The sequence below is a fragment of the Crinia signifera genome, chromosome 2, assembly GCF_055691185.1.
Source record: "Crinia signifera chromosome 2, ASM5569118v1, whole genome shotgun sequence".
Lineage (NCBI taxonomy): Eukaryota > Metazoa > Chordata > Amphibia > Anura > Myobatrachidae > Crinia > Crinia signifera.
The window spans coordinates 338,691,571-338,716,213 of NC_139218.1; the positions used below are offsets into that span (position 1 = coordinate 338,691,571).

The following is a 24,643-nucleotide window of genomic DNA, read 5'->3' on the forward strand; positions in this document are numbered from 1 at the left end:
GAATAAACTAATGCCTGTTTAAGGTCTTTTTTGTTTTGAAATCCGGGGAGTGCTACCCATATTCTGTTTCTACATGAGGGCTTGTAGAACACAACCCGGTTATTGCCGGGTTGAGGCTACATAATCCGGGTTGAGGTGGACTCCAAATGCACCTTTTAAATATCACAGGCTATATGGATGGTATATTCGTCTAGCAGTTTCTTTAGGTTCTTAGAAGTCCCCTTAGACGTAGTTCTGTGTTTCATCCCCCATCATAATGCATGATGATAAAGTAGTAGATATATGGAGATAAAGAAATAGCCAATGTGTAGATTTATTTGAAAAAAATTAGGTGTCTAAACTTTGATATAGGCTTAAACACCTCGTGTACATGCCTGTTTTAAGTGAAGTTGTGGTGTTTTTTTGGTACTTATATGTTAGTTGGGCGCCCACTAAGCTATTTGCTTAGTTTTCCGCGTCCCCTCACGGGGCTTGCCACGCTTCGGGCTCGGTAGCTCGCTGCGCTCGCCATGCTTCGGGCTCGGTAGCTCGCTGCGCTCGCCACACTATATAAAATCAACTCCATTCCGACATAGATAGTGGGGGTATGAGCCTACTAACTATAGTGGGCACCCAGCTAACATATAAGTACCGTTTCTTTTTCTATTTAGTATAATATAAGGGAAGGGGAGGTGGCATATCTATCTCGCCCATAGAGGTTTCTTTTATGCATGAAATCCCACCTTAGTGCTTAATGAAGTATTATTAGGCATACCCTACTCACTGTAAGCTGTAATGTGTCAACACATATAATGGTGTTTTTCACAGGTTGGAGTTTTCTCGCCCCAAAAACATATAGAACGTATAGAATGGAGCCGTGGATAAAAACAAAATGGATTTCTTTTAATGGGCAAACTGCACAAAATAATTTTCCAATATTAAGAAAGTTCACAAGAAATTGGGAAAAGTTCATGAATCCAAAAATATACTGGTAGCTTAATTGGCTCCCAACAAAATTAACCTAGAATGTCTGTGTGTGCGTGTACATGTGGTAGGGAACCTAGATTGTAAGCTCCTCTGGGGCAGGGACTGATGTGAATGTTCAACTATACTCTGTAAAGCGCTGCGGAATAAATGCGCTATATAAGAAACTGTAAATAATAAATGAATCCTTCCATAAATTGGTAGACTGCAAAAAAAGCATGAAAAAATAAAACTTTTTTTACAATTTTTTTTTTTTTTTTTTTATTAAAAAAAGGGAATAAAAAATGTCCTTAGAAAAATACATGAAATGTCCTATAAAGGTCTTGGAGTGGTTTAGCTGTTCAATCTCCTGACGCGCAATTGACGTGTTTCCTAAGCTTGATGTCCTAAGTTTTGACATTCTGGTGTCAATCTAGTGATTGCTGACTGTAGACCATATAACGCGTTATTGCAATTCATGCATGGCCTGAAGTGAGACTGCAGCAAAAAGCAAGCTCCTGTATAAACCTTTCTAGCTCCTCTTGGCCTGAATGAAAAAGGGAGGAGAGATAGCTGCATGCTAACTAAACAGCTGGCTTCTGTAAGTCCCATGACCTATAGCAAGGGGCAGCTACATTAGATAATGTCCAAGGCTCCACGACATGCAGGGGGAAACGGTTAGAGAAATTCCTGACATCTGCATCCGTGCGCTGTGCAGAATACATGTTTAATGTTGTTGATCATGACCATTGTTAACAGGGGGATGGCATAGAATAAACAGTGTTTTCTGCAAGGATATAGAAGCAGAGCTATTAACATGGGGGGTCTATCTAGACATCTAGGCTTGTAAGAAGAATCACACACTACTCAATGGTCCGTTTGTATTTACCTTTTTAAAGATCATGTAGCGGAACCTGTGGTCCCTGATAAATATTTTTGTTGGGAGAAATGAATGTCTAGGCTCCATAGATTTTGGTATAAAGAGTCTATTTCTCAGCTGTCCAGTAGAATCCATCATGGACCTCTCTGGAACAGAACACTATATTCTATCATCAGTGGTAAAGCGGAATGGGTGCAGTGTCCCTGGAAGGCACTATACATAGACATGACTGCAGAGCTCAGAATGTGGGTCGAGGACTAGATGACAGAAGCATATAACGTGTACTCAGAGGGGTTGGCAGCAAAGTGGCGCATTGAGAAATATTCCTAGATTTGCTTCTGAAACTTTTTTTTTTTTTTTAATGTGTCCCAGCTCTAACAAATGTTATTAGAGTAGTTCTTCTGAAGTGAATGGAAACCTCCCCAAGAGACCAAGTTTAATCTGGTTTGGTGTCAGGAATGCACCAACACAATCAAGACAGTTGGGAGGCATTCAGAAATGATATGCACACAGGGTGGCATGTTGGATGTCGGGAACGGTCACAGTAGCTAGGTGGTACAGGAGATGGCATAAATGGGGTCATTAACCAGATATATTTTGGGGTTTGTTTGTTCTTCCCAACTTTACATTGGTTTCCTCCAGGTGCTGTTTTTCCCCTACTATTAGGTTATTTGTCTGCTAATGTGTGTTTGACAAAATGCTTGGAGCAAGTCGGTATTGCTTCGTTAGTGGGACTTCTGCTCTGGAAAGCATCTGTCCTGCCAGCCTATTTACTGCCATTTTTTCCGCTGACTACTTACTAGTGGGAAATGTTACACGGAGTTCATGTGTGCATCCTGAGGGGGGGGGGGGGGAACTACCCAAAAGAGCTGGTGTTTGCTGAATATTCGGCGGCCATATCAAATGAGTGTTTCCGCATGTATAATGGACTCCTAAGTGATAATGAATAGGCCTCCATTAAGTGCTGCTTAAGTTGCGAAAGCTATATGGAGACATGTTAATGAGATAAAGATGTTAGGGTAAACGTTACAATTGTACAAAGCATCCTTTGGAATATTCAGAGATCAGTATCTTAAGCTGACATGTTCTTATCTGGAAGTGTCCATTGTTCTACTGTCTGCTTCACTGGAATGCAAGTATTTGTTTGGAGCCAGCTACTGCTATGGAAATAGTCATTGTATTGGTTTCCTTTCAAATATTTTGCACATTCCTCCGCACAGATTTCATCTAGAATTCTTTGCATCATTTTATAAGGGGTCCTATGTCTCCCCCCTCCTCTCTTTTCCGGAGCGCAAGGTTAAAAGCTAGGCAATTGCCATAGGATAATGATGCCATTTCCGGCTTTTTAGTGGAGACTCCTGTTTGGGAGAGATGGAGAACAATGCACTTCTGGAGTTTAAGCCTACAGAAAATGGCTTGTGTTGGAATGCATTGTGTTGCTTTTCAGATCTTCCCATCGCTGAGAGCCTGTAGACTGAATAAGGGAAGGATGTTCATAGTGGTTGCTGATTGTTGCTACGCTGTTGCAGTTTTGAAAATGTGGCTCCATGGGAAATGGGCCGCTTGGCTTTTTCCGGCAGGGAGGAGACAGTCTAGGCTACCTCACAGAATTGGGTGATAGATATGTCAGCACATAAAGCGTAGTGCTGACAGCCTCTTTATCTTCTGAGTAGAACTTCTATAGCGGAAACTACCGGTCTTTTGCTCTTCCTCTATTTCTACAGTATGTCCGGCTGTGACATCATTAGCAAACTTTGTGGAGTGACTCCCATATAGGGATGTATTGAATGCTGTTGCTACACACAGGTCCAGCCACTAAGATGCTGAGGAAACTTATTGTGCTCTCCAGCCCATTATTTTGCATCCCAACAGATCCATTCCGATGCATGAAGCTGTAGTCATTATTTTTAATGTTTTTTGATTTTAATTTTATTTATCAAACTGACTGATTTGGACCACTTGGCTGAAGCTTTAATTGTTAGGTCTCTAAATTTGATTATAAATGTGCATATGGTTTGGCTGGCCACCATGTACCCCACAGTCTATACTGTAATGGATGCCTGACTGTACTACGTGCACATTCACATACTATATGTAGTGTAATGGATGTAATTTCACTGACAGCAGCTCAGTGAACATATATTACTGTGTGTCAAATAAATAAAGCTGAATTGTGTAGAATCAGAATCCTCTGCGCTGGGTTCTGTCGCAAGTAATTATGACCTGGTTAACATTTCTTGTATGAAGCTCCCACTGTATGTGTAATGTCTACAGTACTGTCATTTACACCTCAGGCAGAGGTGGCGCTGTTCTGCTGTATGTTGCAGTTTCTCTACCAAACCATTAGTTGCAAATGAAAAGTGCTGAGTATTCAAAACTACTGTTTGGTGTGTGTGTCTTTCAGTCGCATCCGTGCCACACTTCCCTCCCAGCCACCCAGTCGTTGAGGAGAGTACTACATTGCGTGAACCATTGTGTTTCAGCATACCATGACACAACCTTGTCCCACGTTTTGTGCCAAGGAGTATTTGGTATAATTTTAGGAAAGATGTATATAGACACATTGGTACAAATGTTAAAAATGTGTACTGAATGTTTGGAATATTTGGTTTGTGATTTACCAGCCCTCCTGCTGGACCTCTCCTCCTAACATTGGTGGCCCTCTTGGTCATATACTCACTGTCATTTGTGGCAAATTAGTGAAATGTATGGTTTCGTCAAAAGCTAAAATGTCAACTAAAATGTAGATTTGTTTGTTAACTGAATTGCGCTATTGGTGCTCAGAATGCCACAAATTACTCCTAAAATGTCATTGTGGTACCCTGCACCCTGGTGAGGAGTCTCTACACTTTGACAGACTGTATGTGTGATGTGACCAGATCACACGTGGGTCACAAGCTGGAATCCTGGAATTAAGTTTCCACTTCAATTTTGGCTTTTGATTGTAAATACTGTAGTGTCACATGAGATAAACGTGGTGAATATTTTATCCTGGAGGAGAAGCCCAAACTAGAAGAAATTGGGTTTCTTATGTAGATGCTACAGAATTGGAAGCACGTTTTGATCAAGTGTGTGTGTGTGTGTGTGTGTGTGTGTGTAATTTTTTTTTTTTTATGATACATCTATAGTTCTCTAGTAAATATGGCTCTGTTTAGACTGTATCAGAAATAAGACTGCATTTAAAATTCTGGAGAAGGAGATGGCAAATATCTTAAAAAAATTCTTAGAGTGGATTAACTAAGATGGCAGCACCTTTTAACTTGATCCCATAGCAGCTGCAAAGAGGTGCACCTGCAACTCCTTTCCTTCCCTCACCTTCCAAACATTTAGTAAGAGCTTATTAGCTGCTGCACAATATTGGTGGGAGGGGATGATAAGATCCTGACTTGAACACCTGTTTCCCCATCAAAGAAGCCTACTTAAGCATTAAGCCATGCATGACAAAAGGGATCATCAGCCGAGAAGGACTGTTTATTGAGTTCCACTAAATAAAATTCTGTTTACCTGCCCAGATTACCACGGTCACCTATAAGCTGGGGTGTTTACACAAGTTGCCTTGCGTAGTTGTTACAGTAAAGGAGAAGTGTGAAAATTTCAATCTATTATAGCAAGATCTGTAAATGCTTTACAAGAATTCACCAACAAGCCATAAAGCTGTGTGCATATGTTAAGTATGACTCTATAACCTGCTTTGCTCTACAGTGTCAGCATCCTGATTGGGGCTCCAAAAGCAAACACAAGTCAGACGGATGTGGTTGAAGGAGGCTCAGTGTATTACTGTCCGTGGCAAAGGAATGACCGTGATTGCACACCAATTCAGTTTGATACAGAAGGTACGTACCAATCTCTGTTGTAAAGTCTGGTACAAGTGCGTCAAGATGTATTTACTTCTACTCTACAGAACTAAACACCTTTTTACTAAGCATGACCTACCCTTTGTCTTCACATTATTATACATTATTCTGTTATTCAAGGTTTCTATTTTGAGAGCTCAGAATATATACAGTGCAATAAATGTATTGAAATGTTGTATAGTAATTCTTGTTTAGCCACAAGTACTCATGCATGGAACTAGCAATCGCAGGGCACTGTTGCAGAACCTTTTCACAATTGCATGCTCCGCAATCTGCACAATTAAAGAATGGGTCAGTAACCAATGCCCACATCCACTATGGAATCGAATGTTTGGGTCTCATTAGAAGTGGTGAAAAGAATTTCACTGGTGTCAGGACTTTTCCTTACACTGCAATGGTGTGCTGGAAGATCCCATCTTCCCCAGGGAAGACAATCCGCAGGTATGGGTGTATGTGAGGTGAGAGGACGGCTTCATAACCAAATCAGTCAAGAGTGTCTTCCACGTGGATCAATGGGCCCAGAGAATGCTGTGAAAACATTCCCCAAACGATAATGCTGCTGCCACCAGCTTCTGTTCTTCCAGCAATGGTTCCTGTTTATTCTCAAATGTTTCTCATCTGTCATGCCATCATCCATCCTTGACGAAAGGTGCGTACAGACTCTTCGATTTGCTTTCATTTCAATTTCCCCTCTCCACCACCTTTCGATTTTTGCCTTTGATTTTCCATACTATTTCACGATCGATCTGCAGTTTTGCATTCGATTTACTGGATCGAATTCGATATTTCCTTGGCTGCACAGACTATTTTTCTTTTTGATATAGAGAAAACGGGACCACGCATCAAACCGAATGCCAGTCGAAAGACCACTCAATTTCGATTTTAGGTTTTGATTCGATTTTGCTTCTATAAGCAAAATCAAACCGAAAACAGGGAAAAATCGAAGCGTGTGTACACAGCTTTATGGGAGAAGGCAACTAATCAGCGGAGGTCCAAATCCTATACTGCAGTGTAAATTAAAGCCTTTTCTGCTGATGCACCTTTGTTAGCATAGGTACAGTGACAATCTGTTTGCTTCGGAGTCCGATACGCAGCAGGGTTGGCTGAACTGTCGTTTTAGACACCCATCTGGTAGGCCCAGGTTCATTTTGACGGTGAGCTGCTCCACTGTGTTGTGCTGGTTGGCCCTCACGCACCATCTTAACCAACCTTCACTTCACACATAAATGGTGCTCCACAGTTTCCACATCTGTTTTGGAATGGTTCCATATGTCCAGTCACGATACACCTTGCCCACAGCAGCATGTGCACAGTTGACAAACTGCACTGTTTCAGAAATACTACCACCCTTGTCCCGAAGGCTGATAATAATCCTGGTTATTGTAACTGATAAATTGCAGCTTTTACCCATAACTGCAACAAGTGGAATGTGTGCAGGTGGCCTATCACACACCTTTATGTACCCGCCAAGCCTGAGCACGATACTTTTGACTGTATGTGTGCACTGTATGTATGTATGTATGTATGTATGTATATAATGCATCTGTGCGCACCAAACTTTATAACTAGAGGGGTAATGGAAGGTGCTTTCTCTCTTAAGCATCGTTCAGTTAGAACTGAAATGTAGCATGAGCAGCAATTATTCATGTATCCCTTCTAAACAAATAACCGTAATGATTTCAAGTGATGCCTCCAGGCAGTCTCACTTTTCTACCACCACATCAAGGGACCTGAGTAGTTGATCTCTCCTCCCAGTTGTTCTTTTTGAAGGTCTAGATGTAGGCCGCCGTGTCAGAACTTTGGCATGAACACGGTGAATTACTGGTGAAATACTGTGATTGGCATCTAAGCTCATTACTCGGCGGCCCTTCTGCTCTGCAAAATTTCAGGATGAATTTAGACTGTTTACACATTTCGTGAAGCTTTGAAATGTGAAGTCATTTAAAGGTGTTCATTTATTGCAAACCTTTACGGCGATGATTCAGGCCCAAGGCAATACTAAGATGGCATTTCTCCAGTTACACCTCTATTTTGAGTTAATTGCATGACAGCTGGAGGAATGAGCAATAGCTGAAGATCTATTTTTGCACAACAAATGCTCCTTGAAGTCTGGAAAGCATGCTCGTGCTACGTACTAGGACAGTGGTAGGCAATGCAGTATATTTAAGTTGAGTCCTGTGTTGGTCTATGTCGTCCCCCCCCCCCCCCCCCTTGCCATATATCATGCCCTACCGTCCATTAGGGCATAGTGGGAGACTAAACTAAACAAAAAAATAAAAAAAACACATTGTCAGCTCTGGTATCTCTGATTACATTTTTTATTTGTTCTACGTATTTTTAAAAACTTCCACATGGTACAATGCTGTCTGCATACAATTTCACAGAATGAGCAGCAAACTCTGGGTATTGTAGCAGGTATAGTTAGATCGTAATTACTTACTCTTCCAGAATATCTGTCCAATTCCTAAAAGGGAGAATTCTCATCCTAATTTAACAGTGTTTACATGCAGACAATGTGACCGCACTTACTTAAGGTGGCCATACACTATTGCAAAGTATAGCAGCAGTGTATGGTCATCCAACCCCCCTTGAGCCGCCCGAAAACTTCCCGGGCCGCAGGATCGATGCAACCCCATTCCCTGCTTCCGGGGATGATATCGGAGTCTGAGGTTGGGTGGGCAGCAGGTCCGACCTCTAGCTCAGGTCCAATGTGCATGGGACCGGGCATTGGACCTGAGGGGGCACGTCAAACCTATGCAATTTGGGACAATTGGCCTGATGAGTTGGGATTGGGTGACCTCTGCCCATATCTGACTAGTGTAAGTCATCATGCCTCTGCCATCTCATGGTCGCAGATTTGTCGGGGACTTGACTGTGAGATTTTATTTATCATGGTAGGTCCCCACCTCCCTCTAAATACAGGCATAGCAAGGCTGTGATGACTAAAATAGTGTGTCCCTTCCAACTTCTTATTTCCATACCTACCCTGCATATCTGTCTCTCATGAAAACTGAAGACTCCATGAAGGCGATTGTGCAGTGAGTGCACAGGCTAATGGTTCCTTGGTGGACATTTGACCAGTGCTCGTGGCTTTATAGGATGGTTAAGCGCCTCCTGAATGAGCCAAGAACAGTGGTTCCCAAACATTCTTGAATCACATCACAATAGAGCAGTGGTCCTCAAGGCACACCAACATTCCAGATTTTATGGCTATGCCTGCTTGTTCACAGATGGTATAATCAAGCAGACTGAGGTACAAATAAAATCACCTGTGCCTAAGACTTGGATAGCCATAAACCTGGACTGTCTTTGTGCCTTGAGGACCTTTGCAATACAGTATCAGAAGTTTTTCAAGGTATCACTAGTATTGATGACTTAAAAAATATATATATTTTAAGTTAAATTGTGACTAGCAGTCACCCTCAGCTTCAGTTGTATGCTTGTATACATAACTGTGGTTCTAATGTACACGTATATTGTTGTCCATACACTACCAATGGTTTTGCCTATCACTTTGATCATAAATCATTTTGGTCCTGGACCACCTACCAGAGTTACCCTTACATGTGTCTCTCAAGGCACCCCAAGACGTCTAGTCACACCATTCAGGAACCAATGGCCAAGAGGAACCACAATAAACTTCAGTGTAGGGTGGATCCTATTCGATATGGATGATTCACGCTCGCGAATCATAACTGCACCGGACGCAATTTGTGGCGGACTGAATTTGCTTAAAAGTGCTTGCACCTCCATAGGGGTGCGAGTACTTTTTAAGCAAATTCGGCCTTGCGAAGAGTGCGAGTTCAGCCTAATTTGTGTGCCAGTTTCACCATTTAAACGGCACTACTACTGTTAACCACACACACACACACACAATCTGGCCCTATTTCGTTTTTATTTAATTTCTCAACAGATGACTTTCAGCGTTTTTAACCACTGTTTATTAACATTTACTTACATATTGCACCATATCATCCCTTATTTCTTGGTTCCATTCCTCCTGTTTGCTGCCAGCATATTGTAGCTACATCAACCAATATATATACAGTAGTAAACACCCCTATTGTTCTGTATGTAAGAGACTGCAAAGCCCTTCACTAAATACACCACATCCCTCAGCTTATTATTAACGGTTAGGTGTGACATCAGGAACAGAATTGTACCTTAATGTTGGTGGTGTGTGTGTGTGTGTGTGTGTGTGTGTGTGTGTGTATGTGTATGTGTATGTATATATATATATATGTGTGTGTGTGTGTGTATATATGTGTATATGTATATATGTGTGTGTATATGTATATATGTGTGTGTATGTATGTATGTATGTATGTATGTATGTATGTATGTATATATATATATATATATATATATATATATATATATATATATATATATATATATATATAATTTTTAATGGCTTGTTCCTCAGTCACAGTAGATTTTTGCTCAGAAGTTGCGTGCCTTGTTCAGTAATATTCTATAAATGTCCAACTCTACTTCTGTTTTTCCTCAACCACACAGTTATTCCGGTAGTTTAATAGATGAGCATAGAAATTGTTCATGTAATACAAATCTAATGAATCTTCTTTCTTTTTATTTATTTATTTATTTACAGTTTCTTATATAGTGCAGCATATTCCATTGCACTTTACAATTGGAATGTATTCTGTTGTATGACTTCACATTTACTTTGTTTTCCAGGCAACCGTGTTCATGAGTTCCCGCCAAGGGATGGTAACAAAACTGCAGATATAGAACAAGTGGAGTTTAAATCTAAACAATGGTTTGGCGCAACTGTCCGCTCACACAACCAATCTATACTGGTATGTATTGCCTCTACTCGCAATATAGTCTTGTCCAATTAGTTTGCTGCAGTTAAAAGTAGTTTCATACCCCGTTCTCACTGCAGGCAAATTTCCGGGTCTATCATGTCGACCCAGGTATTTGCCTTTTAACACAAGTTTTTCTGCAGTGTGAACGGGTTGCATACCAGAATCTCATACACGGGTAAAACTCTTTTTTTTTTTACCAGTGTTTGAGATCCGGGTATGCAGACACGGGTTGACCCGTTCACTCTGCAGAAAAACCCGTGTTAAAAGGCAAATTACCGGGTAGAACTTCTTCACCAGGGAATTTGCCTTGCAGTGAAAACGGGGGTCCGTCCCTGTAGTCCCCGGCATTTTAATGCCGGGGAAAAGACGTGTATTTCTCACTGGCAGTGAGAACACTGTATAATTATATAGTGTTTTTTTATTTCATATAGGTAATTATTTTTTTTTTTTTTTGTATACTATGGATATTTTAAAATGACATAGGGAAAAACAATGCTGCATGCAAATTTTGTTAAACTGTGCTAGTGTACATTATTCAGTATGTTTAGGAAAACCGAAACATACTTTTTTTTTTTTCTTCTAAAACTGTTTAAATACCAATATTCAAACAAGTTTGCTGTAGACTTGCATAGGCTGCAACATTCAGTTTTTATGGTTAATGGGGCCTACACACGGGGAGATCCCTAGGCTCACTAGATCACTTAGAAAATGCCCCTACTTGCAGTGCCCCATACGTCGCTATAGCCCCGATGATTAATATCCTGCACTCTGGATAAATATAGTTAATCGCTGGGGTCAGGCCAGTGTTCTCATGGAGAACACTGGCCCTGACAGATCGCTCAGAACGCTCCTCTCCCTGTGTGTAGGCCACCCAAGGCCCTTACACACTGGTCAATTTTGAGCTGAAAGCAGCTCAGTTTTTCCCGTTTGGGCTACTTTCAGCTGAAAAGCCACCCAGTGTGTAAGTTGACTAGAACTAGTACATTTTTGTTTTCTACATGTGTGTATATGTATATGTATGTGTGTGTGTATATATATATATATGTATATATATGTGTATATATATATATATATATATATATATATATATATATATATATATATATATATATATATATATATATATATATATATATTTATTATTTTTTTGTCTAACTGTGATGGAAGCGTAGAGACATACAGTACCTACAAAGCTGTTTAATGTGATTTGGTTCAAACTCCTCTATACTATGTGGATTCCTCTTAGGCCTGTGCACCCAGGTACAGCTGGAGAACAATCAAAGAAGAAAGACACTTTGACATGGTGGGAACTTGCTACTTGTCTCTTGACAATTTCACCAGCTTTGTGGAATATTCGCCATGTCGCACAGGTGTGTTGCTGGATTATGTAGACTTGTAAGGCTCAACTCTTTTTATTATCCTTTCCTTTATTTTCCATGGACTTCTGCAGCTGTTTTTGTTTTCTCAATCTAGATTTAAACTCTGAAGTAGGTCAGGGATACTGCCAAGGTGGATTCGCTGCTGAATTTACAAAGGTAAGCTTAATAAACATGTAGTTTACTCTAAAACCATTTGGTCATGTAAGAACTGTAGCAAATGTTTAGATATATCTAAAGCTATCAGTACTGACCAGTTTGAATTGAACATTTAGAAATTGGGAAATGTAATTCTAAGTAAATATGTATGTTAATCACTCCCACTTATTGCAGTATACAACATTTTGTATCCATTATTTTTTATTTTATTTTTCAATACAGAGTGGCAGAGTAGTACTGGGTGGGCCTGGCAGTTACTTCTGGCAAGGTAAGCTTATTAACACCTTTCTAAAACCTTCATACATGTGTTGCTGTATTTTGAAATGAAACAGCTTTTCTAAGCAAAACTAAAATGCATTTGCGCATAGTGGGTCTGATTCGGAGTTGGCCAGTTTTTGTGTAAAGTGCATGTTGTGTTTTTTTTTTTTTTTTTTTTTTATGAATAAAGTTTATTTTAATTTTTTTTTTATTAACAAGAATAAATGTGGTACAGCGTGGTCAATAATAACATCTTGGTCAGGTGCATATAATTTCAAATGCAGGAGGAAAAATAACAAAGCATAACTAAAATTCTCCATCCCAAGATTGTATAGTCTATAGATAGATATCTACACGCCTACATACATTTGACTTCTCATTCTTATTTCATTTATATTATTTGCCCTCCCCCCTAACTAACCCCAACCCAACATACATGATATACTAAAACTAGCTGGATGCCCTATACATCAATTCCATTCGCGCTATGTAGAATATTCGCCCAAACATTGCTGCCTTACGTCACAATTGCCCGGTCTTGAAATGCTAGGCACTCTGTACGCTCAGTCAGTGCCCTCCTGTGTATAGAACAGAGATTCCATCCATTTCATAAAGTGTAAGTTCTTATGAAAGTGTATACATTTTTGCAACTATTCTGAGGCTGCCAGGTCTCTTTGTGAAATATGGCGTTTCAGTGACCTGGACAGTGATCATGCAATCACATGGAACCACCCCAACTTGTGGCAGTGCGTGAAAAGCAGTGATTCTGAGTCATGTGTCTGTGGAACAGAAGGCCGTTTCTGATGGCTTTTCACATAGCTAAAAGGATGCTGCAAGTTCATATACTGAAGATGCCAGTTGTGTCCACTGGCATTCAATCAGTGGGTGATGTGGGTTTCTGTTTACACGAGGCAAAGATTAACATGACCAACTAAGCCCTTGCTATAGAGGAGGGTCGTTTATCAGAGATTGCTGTGTGTATGGTGGGTTTTTACAAACATTTGACTACAAGGTTGATCTGACCTGGTCTGTAGAACAACCACTACATATTGATTACAAGACACAGGAGATGTAATTGATGCCTGCTTCAGCTTGGACCAGAGAAGCAGGCTGACTACAGGAATAAGCTGGCAGAGGATTATATACCTTAGGCTTACTGGTATTGGCGGATACCTTGTTTTGGCCTTCGATACTGCTGGAACACTGAGAAGCTGGATTGGAGGAGGGTCTGGTACTTCAGGAGTGGATGATCATGAGTGTAATAGAAGTTTCCATTGTAGCGTTAAGAACATCATATGGTGTGAAGTTTTGATTTAACGACAAGGGCACGTACTTCACTTGCCAAAATAACTGTGCCTGGTTGTAATAATGAGCCCACCATAGTCCTAGTGACTTGATAAGAGGTGTCGTCACTTACAAGAAAGATTGACTTTTCCTGCATTCTATGGTAGGTCAAAGATTACGGAGACTGCTTCTGAGCATGACCTTGATGAAGCATACTTGAGCAGCAGATGCTAGATATCTCGTGACCCTGGATGCAGGAAAAGGGAGTTTTGTTTTAGGTTCTGTTCCCTGATTTTTGTTTCCTGTTGTTGTAAGGGTTTTTTTTTTTTTTTTTTGTGTGTGTGCCAGTAGGTCAAATGAGAACCTCACAGGTTAGACATGCATTGGAGACCTAATTGGTGGGTTGTAGGGGAAAAGTAGAAGTTTAAAAAAAACTAAAGTAATTAGCAATGTAGTGGGTGATTGGTCGCTGGTGGAATATTACAGGTTTCCTAGAGTGATGTGTGTGTGTTAATAGCCAAATAATTTTGTGGTCAGGATACTGGTCCATCTTAATCTACTAATACTGTGGAGGAGAGAGATAGAGGGGGAGAGGGGCAGCTATGAGCTAAATTTGGCTTTATTGTCATCTAAACTTCTTTTATGGGGAGGAGTGGAGCTTGATGCTTCCTTGTGGGTAGTGTTGTGGGCGGATGTCAACATTTGGAACTGTATTGTTGTACAGCTTGTAGTGTAGCCTCAAGAGGGCATGAGGTGGGAGCGGTAAGGTCATGGGTTGCTACTGGTAATGGGTGTGTTCCATGGTAGTTCTTGTTTGCAATCTGGCTTGTCCCCACGCTATGGTGTGCAAGTTAGTTGCCAATCACTCCTGATGCATCTGTGATTTAGTATAGAAACCCTCCATGTTGATTTGCTTGTAATAAAGTTTGTATGTTTTGGCATTCTGGACCTTTGCATGTTTTGGGAAGATGTATGTGTCAATAAAAAGTATTGTAAATGACACGCATAGGACTGGTGCGTCTGTGATTTTTTTTTTTTTTTTTTTTTTTTTATTGACATCCTTAAGTATTCAGAAATTGAAGTTCTCCATTATCTCTCTAAGATGGAATAGCTGTGCATTCATTATGGCAAATATCCAAATAACGTAGAACACACTCTGTTTTAGGTCAGGTGATCACAGCAACACAACATGAAATCAAGGATTCCTTCTATCCTGAATACTTCATCTTAGAGATCAAAGGACAAATGAAGACCAGGCAGGCTGATTCCACTCATGATGATGGTTACCTAGGTAAGACATTTCAGCCTTTTATTTCTCTCTCAGATGAAATAAAATTTTTTTTAAAGAAAATCTTTTTGTATGTTGTGCCAATTAGAATAGTTGGGGTTCACGGTAAACCTATTTAAAGTTATTAATGCCAACTTCCCAATAGAGGCTTGCAGCATTTTGTAATTTTCAGAGGCCACATGTAATGACCAAATGAATCAATTAAAAAGCTAAACATTTTCCATGATCAAGATTAAATTCAATGCATGCACCTTTTATTTGCATATCCTTTTACAATGGTCTTCAGCGTTCCTCGAGCCATTGTCAGGCGCTTGATCCGTTACACTTGTGGCCTTGTCCCTGTGCTGCTGTAACTGTCTCCTGGGGACGTTTTGTAGTAACAATTGGCACTCTGTGTGCATGCAGTCAGAGAGTCTGTAGAACAAGTTGTACATTTAAAGACTGAAAGGCTGGAAGGCAAATCATTTCTTCTGCCCTATTGAAAGAGCACATGCACCACAATAGTAGCACGCAGCGTGATCTCTGCCCAAGTACTTGATCTGCTTGTGTTGCATACAAATCTGCAGATAATAGGACAGTGTGTCAGCAGCCGCCGCTAATGCCTGACAGAACCACACAATGGAGGGGCTGTTTCACTCCTGCTTTGAAACGGCTGTGGGCTCTCGTTCTCTGCAAACATCATATGGTTTTGTTCTTTAATTGTAGACCATATAAATGTATCCATTAGTGGAGTGTGTCTATTTCTAATTACAGCCTCAGCAGTACCCCATCAAATTATGGACTTTTATTTTGTCAGGTTATTCTGTAGCTGTTGGAGAGTTCAGTGGAGATGACACCGAAGGTGAGCTCGCTCGCTCTGTCTGTCTGTCGTTTATTTTATTACTATTCGAATGTATTTGCAACTGATGTCCTGTATCTGGTTCTGTAAGCAGCCTTTTTTTTTTTTCTTCCTTACAGATTTTATTGCTGGGGCCCCTAAAGGAAAAAAGACAATTGGATATGTGAGTGACAGATGATAGCATAGAAGATCACCTATCAACTATGCTATTACATCTCTACTGTTTACACTGTTTTAGTTTTTCCTTGGCAATTAAACAAAGAAAAAAAAATCCCTGAGGCTTCATATCGGACTCCTTGGCAATACTTTTTGACAACCCTTTACTCAGTCTTCGTTCTTCTACACAATAATGCCATTGTAATGAGATTGACCATGTATAGCTGCATCCAATGCAATGCTATGCCATATTATGATTGAGTGTTCTGGTTAGTGATTACTGATGAGCCTTTCTGTTTTTGAAGGTCACCATCCTGAATGGGACAAATTTCAATTCCCTGTATAACTTCTCTGGAGAGCAGGTGAGTGGTGTTTTTCTCCATTTGGTGAAATAACTGATTTTATAGGCACTTTTGGGCACAAGTGTTAGGCGGGACTTACATCTACAGATTTATTATCCGATCTGACTGGTTTGAACAAAAACATGGTCATGTCTGAGTTTGTTTTCCAGCATTTCAAAGCAAATGGTCAACTGTAATTTGCTCTCATCCATTACCAGTTTTTTGTTTTAACCAGCCAGATCGAATAATGGGGGGGGGGGGGGGGGGGCATTCAGTCCGTCCCAACAGCTGTGATCCTGGCCCATTTCTGTTTTGTTAGATGACCGATTCAATTTCCTGCCTGCCGAGGTGAAAAGGGGGCGTGGCCGTGTAAATGGCTGTGTGTCGTCGACAAAATGGGCCCAACGGCTTTTAAATTCCAGCCCGATCTGCCTCTTCAATGCTGTCAGGCAAGACCGCATTGAATAGGTGTCCGTCGCTATTTCCTCCATCGGAAATAGCGGCAGGGATTGAATATCCCCCTTAATCTGTGGATTTATGGCCAGCTTTAGAGCTGTTTTGAAAGGGATGAATACACAAAGTTCTATGAGCTTTTTGGTTAAATTCTGATGTATAATATACTGTATTTCTCAGCATAGAGATCTAGGATGGATAATGTTCGTTTCTGATGAATGATATTTGGAAGGAGCACACTGATGGCATTTTTGTTATTTGCTGAATATACTGTACATTTATTTCCAAATTGAGATGTTAAAGTGCTATGTGAGGCTATATTCCGTTAAAGCTTAACAGGGTTATCTGCAGGGTCTGACACACTGTCAGATGTGCCTTAAGATACTATCCACGATCCGATCAGATCGCAAGGCACATTTGATTTGCATACAAGTCTGACTATATATAGTGCAGATCTGTACTATATAGTCAAGGCAGACAAGACTTTCTGCCTTGCGATACGTGAACGCGCATCGGAATCGGATCGGGATCGCAAGGTTTAAAACCCTTGCGATCTGCATCCGATTCCGATCCGATGTTGACTATATCGTCAACATCGGAAGGCAAAAAGTACCATGTGTACACACCAAGAGTGTGTGTGTGTGGTGGCTGCAAATATGACTGTAGTTTTGTTATTGGCATGTATAATTAACATTTCACAGTACATTGTGTAATAGACACATATGGTCATATGATCAGATCTTCCATAATGCCAGTGCAAGTACTGGTTTGTGATTGCTTTAGTGCTATAATGCATCAAATTAAATATTGAAACTTCATGTGTGCACGCGTGGAAGGACTTTGTCATATGTTCTGTACATATTCATATATTTTTTTATGTTTATTTTTGCCTAGATGGCATCTTACTTTGGTTACTCTGTCGCAGCCACAGATCTCAACAGTGATGGGTAAGAGGACCAGTTGCCTTTTTAGTAATAATATCTGTGTGTATTCTTCAGGGTTTTTTTTGTCTTAATATTTTGAAACACACTTTGGTTGCTATGGGCAACAACTACAATAGGACTTTTATCTATCCATTGTTGAATACATTCTAGATAATTTAAAAGAATCTGGTTACCGTAGGCACGAAATCTACCCCCTCCATCTGGGAAGAATCGCTGCATTTTGTTAAAGCTGAATTTGTGATAGTGCTGTTCCTATAAATGAGTATATTATTTTTGTAACATGAACTCTTCGCCTTTCAGGTTGGATGACCTACTGATAGGAGCCCCCCTCTTTATGGAGAGGACCCATGATGGCAGAATTCAGGAGGTGGGACGAGTCTATGTCTACCTACAGACTCACAATATGTCCAACATCCCATCTGTGGTGTTGACGGGACAGCAAGAGTATGCCAGATTTGGCAGCTCCATTGCTGCTTTAGGAGACTTGGATCAAGATGGCTTCAATGGTAAATAAAGGCGGAGGGTTCCCTTTTATGATCTTGTTTAACACTTTAGTGGTTTTATCTGGTCACACCATTCAATATCTGTGCTCGGATTTTACATATTCCAAAATGGTTTCTGTATTTTAGATTTGCTATGTATTGTGACGTGTATATAACTATTTCTTCCCGTTTTCAGATATTGCAATCAGTGCCCCATTTGAAGACAGAGGGGTGGTGTTTATTTACAATGGTCATGCTGGGGGTCTGAGCCCAAAACCTTCTCAAGTACTGAAAGGAGTGTGGGGTTCTCCTATGGCTCCCGCTTTCTTTGGTTTCTCCGCCAGAGGTGGCAAAGATCTTGATGGAAATGGCTACCCAGGTACATATTCCGGGGGGTAGAACACTTGGTTTGCCCTTGTAAATTATTCATTTACATCTGCTTTGGTTCCAGAAGCTATTTCTGTGTAGTTAGAGACTAGTTTTGCAGACAGTAGTGTTGATGTGTGAACTGTAGATAGGTGTTCACATAATTCAAACATTGTTATAAAGAAATCCAAACCTGTCAACCCGTGTTCTCCCATCTCCATGTTCTTTAAAATGGTGTACATTGTATATTAGAGCTCTCTCTTTCTTTCCTAGACCTTATTGTGGGAGCATTTGGGGTTGACAAGGCAGTGGTGTACCGGTAAGTACATGGCACAAATCAATCCGTTACAGAAGAATCTAGTCGTATCTTGTACAATTAGGTCAGAGATGACCGCACAGCCAGCCTTAGAGCAAGTGATGTTGCTGTTAGTTACAGACTTCTTATCAATGCTGTGCCTCTGCTGTGGGGATTTGGTTGTATTGTCGACCTGACTTAGGTTGACACGCAACAAGGTCGACATGGATGAAGGTCGACATGGATGAAGGTCGACATGGTTTTAGGTTGACATAGGTTAGGTCGACACTGTTTTTTGAGCCGACATGTTCCGACAGGCGGTATTTCATGCCCTACCATCCACTAGGGCGTGGTGGGAGAAAAAAATAGTGTGCCCGAAGCATTGCGAGTGATGCGAGGGGCTGCGGACTTCCAACTGTGTCGACATTCGGGTAAAAAAAAGTGAAAAAACCCATGTCGACCTCGCGACATGTCGAACTAACCCATGTCAACCTAAACCCATGTTGCCCTAGACACATGTCGACCTTCCCTCATGTCGACCTAGAACCCTGTCGACCCAACGGTGTCGACCGAAGTTGGATCGACAATACGATCCACACCCCTGCTGTGCTCCAAAAATATAATGGTAGGTTAATTGGCTCCCAACAAAATATATCCTAGAATGTCTGTGTGTGTGTGTACATGTGGTAGGGAATATAGATTTTAAGCTCCACTGGGGCAGGGGCTGATGTTGGTGTTCAAATAGTCTCTGTACAGCACTGTGGAATATGTGTGCGCTATATAAGAAACTGTTAATAAATAAACTGTCCTTGTTACTGTGCTGTACAATTTGGTATAAATGACGCTCCTTTTTTTATATGGTCCCTTTATTTCTTTTTAATATTTGAAAATATTTTTATTCTATTGTATCATTTTATTAGAAGCACTGCTTACTCCTTCATTTAACAAAGTATTGCGCTGTTCAGGTCCAAATGTAGATAAAAATCTCTTGCTTGAAGGATACGTATACATTAGGAACCAACAAAACCTCAAGTTGCTATCCTGTCTCTACTGCCTCATGGTCCTGCAACACTGTTGTGTTGCTTCCCTTCATTACAGCCACTGTCTTTTTTTTCTGGTAGCATTTCACATTGGCCGAAACATTATCTAGCTTTGTGTTTAATATTGGGGACATATGACCTATGGAGATTTAATCCTCTGCAGGGGACGTCCAATTGTTCATGCCAGTGCCTCACTGGCCATCTCATCATCCATGATTAACCCAGACGAGAAGACCTGTGTAAATGAAGGCACTGCTATGCCAGTATCCTGGTGAGTTTCTGAAGCCGTTTGTGATATTTGTAGATTGATTGTATATGCTTTCATCCTTTATAACTGGGTTGAATGAATTCTGGAATTTTTAGATCTAAAGTTTTTTTGGTTTATACAGCTAGATGTAGCTAGCACTGCTGATTGTACAAATGAGACGGTGAACCACATCCGCGCTTATTGGTGTAGTTACAATTATTGCTTTGTGATTCAGTATAATGAGTCGCACATGGAGAGAAGGTGCATAAAACTGTGGTTTAACATTAGAAACTATAAATAAAACATGCACTTTCGAACTAAAGTTTAATTTAATCAGTATATTTAGAATAAGGCTTGTATCTGTATGCTTCCATTTATATATGCGTCTTTTGTATAATTATCTGTGTTTTCAATCACGTTATTAACTCCTACACATGGGTAATTGTCGAGGAAAAGTTACAGCGAGACTTTAAAATGGATTTATCTTCAAAGTATTAGTTCTGCTTTGCATCTGATAAGTCACAAGGTCACTCCTATCTAGCCAGGATTTAAGTGAATCTAACTGAGGTCATTTGATTATGTTCTTCTAATCTATATATTTTTAGAATACAGTAGTTTGACTGTTGCTAGGGAACCATGTAAAGCCTGGCAATGCGCCTTGGCCTTCAATGAATGTGCAATTGTGAAAGAGGTCTGGAAAACAGCTGCTTAACCTTTCTACAGCTGACACAGTTTCTAGTTGATATCTCTGTCCTTAGTCTAAAATACTTAAGACCTTTATTGATCGGCTTAACCCACAGTTCAAGAGTTCAGAGAAGCCTTATGAACAAAATGTGTACCATATTCTTGTGCATCGGAGAAGTTACCAGTGTGTGGGTAACTGAATATGGGTTGATCCTATAAAATGATATTGCTTCCACTGGGGGTGACTGGTACAATAACCTATAGAAGTTTCGAATACTCCTCTAGAAGGGTGGTACACATTAAAGTAGTTGGCACATGATGAGTTTTCTGGATTATCTCAAGGGTGGGTCACATTACTTTTATTTAGAAGAATTGGCTAACAGAGCACCAACGTGAAGTGTTAAAGCTATTGCGAAGTATGTCTGGATAAATTGCGTAAGGTTCCTGGTCATGCGACACTTTGACCATTGGCAGCAAGCAGTCGCACTATTTTCTATGAAAGTATGGTGCTTGGATTTTTACTGCCTACATATAAATGCCTTTGCTGCCAATTGCTATGTGATGCCTTCATGTAAGCTTCTCACATCTGGATTTCTTCACATCTCTCATTCCTTTCAGTGTGAACCTTAGTTTCTGCCTGAACGCATCAGGAAAACATGTGCCAAATACAATTGGTGAGTCTGTACATTTAAATGTACACAGCCCTGGATAGCTTGATTTCTCTCCCCTATATCTCTGTGTTGTACGATCCAATGCCTGAGTTCATTGGCTTTGTATTTCTGGCAGGGATTAATGTAGAGCTGCAGCTGGACTCTATGAAGCAGAGAGGGGCTGTGAGGAGAGCTCTGTTCTTGAAATCCGGCCTTCCCCACCTGACGCAGAGTGTTCTCTTACACAATGGTGGCCAGGAACAATGCAGTGAGATGAAGATCTACCTCAAGGTGACTTGTCTGATTGTGCTTCGATCGCTCCTTAGACATTTTTTATAGCTTCAGGAGCTTCACTATTCTTAAAGAATATGTATATAAAGTAGAGCCTCATTCTTGAAATTATTTGGCATTCACATACAACATATGTTGCATTGTTTATAAATAAAATCTGAAGCTAAGCTATGCATGTAATTGATTTATCTGCCCTTCTATAGGGCCACATTGAAGAAAATGTTCTTGCACACTAGTCAAGACCAGTATTGTGTACAATCTCAGAACGCACTTTGTAAACCCTGAATAATTCCTCCACTGAGTAATATTCTTGAACTAAAATTGTATTCCTGATCCTTCCAGAAATTACATTTTGTTTTTATTTAGTTTATTTTATTAAGTCATTGTTGGCACATAGTTTTGGCCACATACTCTTCTCTAGCTTGAATGTTTTCTGCCCCTTACCACTACAAATAATCCGTACACTTCACCTATTTTTGTGGCCCAAAGTGGGGCACGGCATACAGGGTAAAACCAATGCTTTTCCAGCAATGAAGCTATTTTGCGATGTCCTAAATTATGCACAGTACATTAGGAATGCAGAAGTAAAGCAAAGCCAAGATCCAATCATTTGGATCTAGTCCAGACAGTAACCGCTTGTAACCAGCTTGTTTTTTTTTTTTAGGTCAGTGAATGCAGCTGTTATGTTCTTGTAATGACAAACGGTGGATATAAAGGCTTAAAAATGTCAATTTATATTTAATTTTGCCCTTTTTTTTTTTTCGTTAGGATGAGACAGAATTCCGGGATAAGCTCTCTCCAATTTACATCTCTCTGAACTTCTCCTTGGATGCACAGGCCCCTACCGATGCTCATGGGCTATTGCCAATCTTCAATTACCAGACTAAGAACCACATTGAGCAGAAGGTCAGTTGGCAGAGAAATCACTGCTATATGTCTTACCCATTGATTCATTCTAAACCTATATTAAGCACAGCAGGGGGTGGTAAGGTGGGATTGCAACTGCAATCGAACCTCTATAAAAAACACTTCACAGACCACACAGATTATCTTAAGAACCACACTGCTTCACTCTATTTTTTCTGCGAGTATGCCGAACGATCTGCCAAGTGCATTTCAAAGTGTCCAGTCGACTTTGTTCTATAGAAACCCCATCTTTATCGATCTGTGTATGTTGGTTGCACAACCCCCCCCCCTCTCCTTCATACACGAAAGCTTATTATTTTATCCTAAAATGCAGCTCCGTTTAGACTCATCGCTTAAAGTAATGAGTGATTTATGTAATTATTTGTATTGTGTGATTTATAAAAAAGAAAATGTTGGGACAGTAGTACTGATAAGAGACCCGTGCAGAATAAATAGTAATGATCGCTTTTATTACCCCCCATTATTGATCAGTTTGGAAACCCACCTTGCTTACTGTATATGTGCAAGTGTGAGGGGCCAGGGATGGATCCACCAAAAAAAAATGTGTAATTGTATCCAACAGACTATGATGGATAATGCCGCATAAAGATGACATTGGCTGTTCAGGCAGGTTCTGTGCACTGCTTTTGCAAGTGACTGCTGCCGATATCTGTTACACTCATGATAAATAGCCTCAGTTCTTGTTTTTTTGTTCACTGACTGTGAAACTCCATTAGTAAATGGGCACCTTAGTCTCTCATTCCGAACACGTGACAAAGATCACCAGATACAAGGCAGCCTTATCTGCCAAAATATTGGAAATGGTTCCCTTTAACAAGCAAAGTGATGCGGTTATTGCATACATTAGCAGGGAATGAAAACCATGAGTCAGGACATACCCCCTGCAGATACTTGGGGTGAAATTTAATTGGATGATAATTTACACTGCAAAATCAAACTGGATTTGGAGTGTAAATGATTGCCGCTTTAAAAATACTGGATATTTCTTACCAAATCTCTCACTTTCTGAATCTCTCATCCTATTACATTTGCTTGATGCTTTAGGGCTCATAAGCTACAATTTCCACTTGTAGATTGGACTTGTGCGTTAATGAAATGGTTAACACATTTACATCTACATATGGGTTATCTAATTTCCAACTAGCGTGTGCTGTATTATGATACACTTTGTATAATTTGTGCCACCGGTACTCATGTCTCATTGACTCTTCTCTCAGGCTCTGATCCAGCTGGACTGTGTGAACAATGTCTGTGTACCAGATCTGAAGCTCAATGTATCCAGGTGAGTGTGGTTCTGGGAAGGAACAAAACTGGTTTTGCTTTTGATTTTAAACAGTTGGGCAAACCGGCCAGAAAAGCACCAATGTCTGTCTCCCAGACTATTACATTTTCCCCATAGTCTGGAGTGTTTTAATTCATCCACAGTGCCCTCTATCTACACTTGTATATGTGAACATTTCATACATCCAACATAATGAATGACATCACTAAATACAATGTATAAGAATAGCATGTATGCATTAATGCCTTTTTGTATTGTTAGTAGCATAATGTAGCAATAAAATAAATATCATTGAACAGTAAAAACCTTGGATCAGTATCCAGTAATAGCAATTTCATGTTATAGGGATTGCTGGCCAGGATCAATGGTGCTGGTGTTGTGCTTTATATAGTGCCACAAGGAATCGGCACAGAGGCAGAACAACCATTGGTGCAGCAGGTGCATTGCGCTGGGGGGTGCCCGACAGGCATTTACCCTTCGTCTGGATCCCTACTGTCAAAACACAGACAGCCAGGTTCCCGACGGCCACCTGCTATTTTCCCTCGTGGGGGTCCACGACCCCCATAGAGGGAGAATAGAATAGGTGGCGAGCGTAGCAAGCCACCGTGCCCGCAGCGTGGCGAGCCTGTGTGTGTCCAGCCAGTCGGGCTAATGACTGTCGGACCCCTGTACCACACCCGCACTGGAGCCCACTGCTGAGTGTCCTATTGTAAACTTGGGTTGTAGTGGAGCAGTGGGACCGAATTTATATTTTTTGCTCCTGGTCCAACCAATCAC

At 40.6% G+C, this 24,643-nt stretch overlaps 1 protein-coding gene across 1 annotated transcript in view; it reads left to right on the forward strand.

Annotated features, from left to right (window-relative positions):
* ITGA5 (integrin subunit alpha 5) overlaps positions 1 to 24,643 on the forward strand; it is a 78,402-nt gene that overhangs the window by 37,339 nt on the left and 16,420 nt on the right. Inside the window, exons 2-19 of the mRNA XM_083169533.1 lie at positions 5,525 to 5,655; positions 10,375 to 10,496; positions 11,752 to 11,875; positions 11,979 to 12,040; positions 12,263 to 12,308; positions 14,748 to 14,873; positions 15,667 to 15,711; positions 15,828 to 15,871; positions 16,170 to 16,226; positions 17,553 to 17,605; positions 17,903 to 18,108; positions 18,281 to 18,463; positions 18,724 to 18,769; positions 19,949 to 20,056; positions 21,335 to 21,390; positions 21,503 to 21,657; positions 22,426 to 22,563; positions 23,802 to 23,866. Coding sequence (XP_083025659.1) covers positions 5,525 to 5,655; positions 10,375 to 10,496; positions 11,752 to 11,875; positions 11,979 to 12,040; positions 12,263 to 12,308; positions 14,748 to 14,873; positions 15,667 to 15,711; positions 15,828 to 15,871; positions 16,170 to 16,226; positions 17,553 to 17,605; positions 17,903 to 18,108; positions 18,281 to 18,463; positions 18,724 to 18,769; positions 19,949 to 20,056; positions 21,335 to 21,390; positions 21,503 to 21,657; positions 22,426 to 22,563; positions 23,802 to 23,866 — 1,767 coding nt within the window. The remainder of the gene's footprint in view (positions 1 to 5,524; positions 5,656 to 10,374; positions 10,497 to 11,751; positions 11,876 to 11,978; positions 12,041 to 12,262; positions 12,309 to 14,747; positions 14,874 to 15,666; positions 15,712 to 15,827; positions 15,872 to 16,169; positions 16,227 to 17,552; positions 17,606 to 17,902; positions 18,109 to 18,280; positions 18,464 to 18,723; positions 18,770 to 19,948; positions 20,057 to 21,334; positions 21,391 to 21,502; positions 21,658 to 22,425; positions 22,564 to 23,801; positions 23,867 to 24,643) is intronic.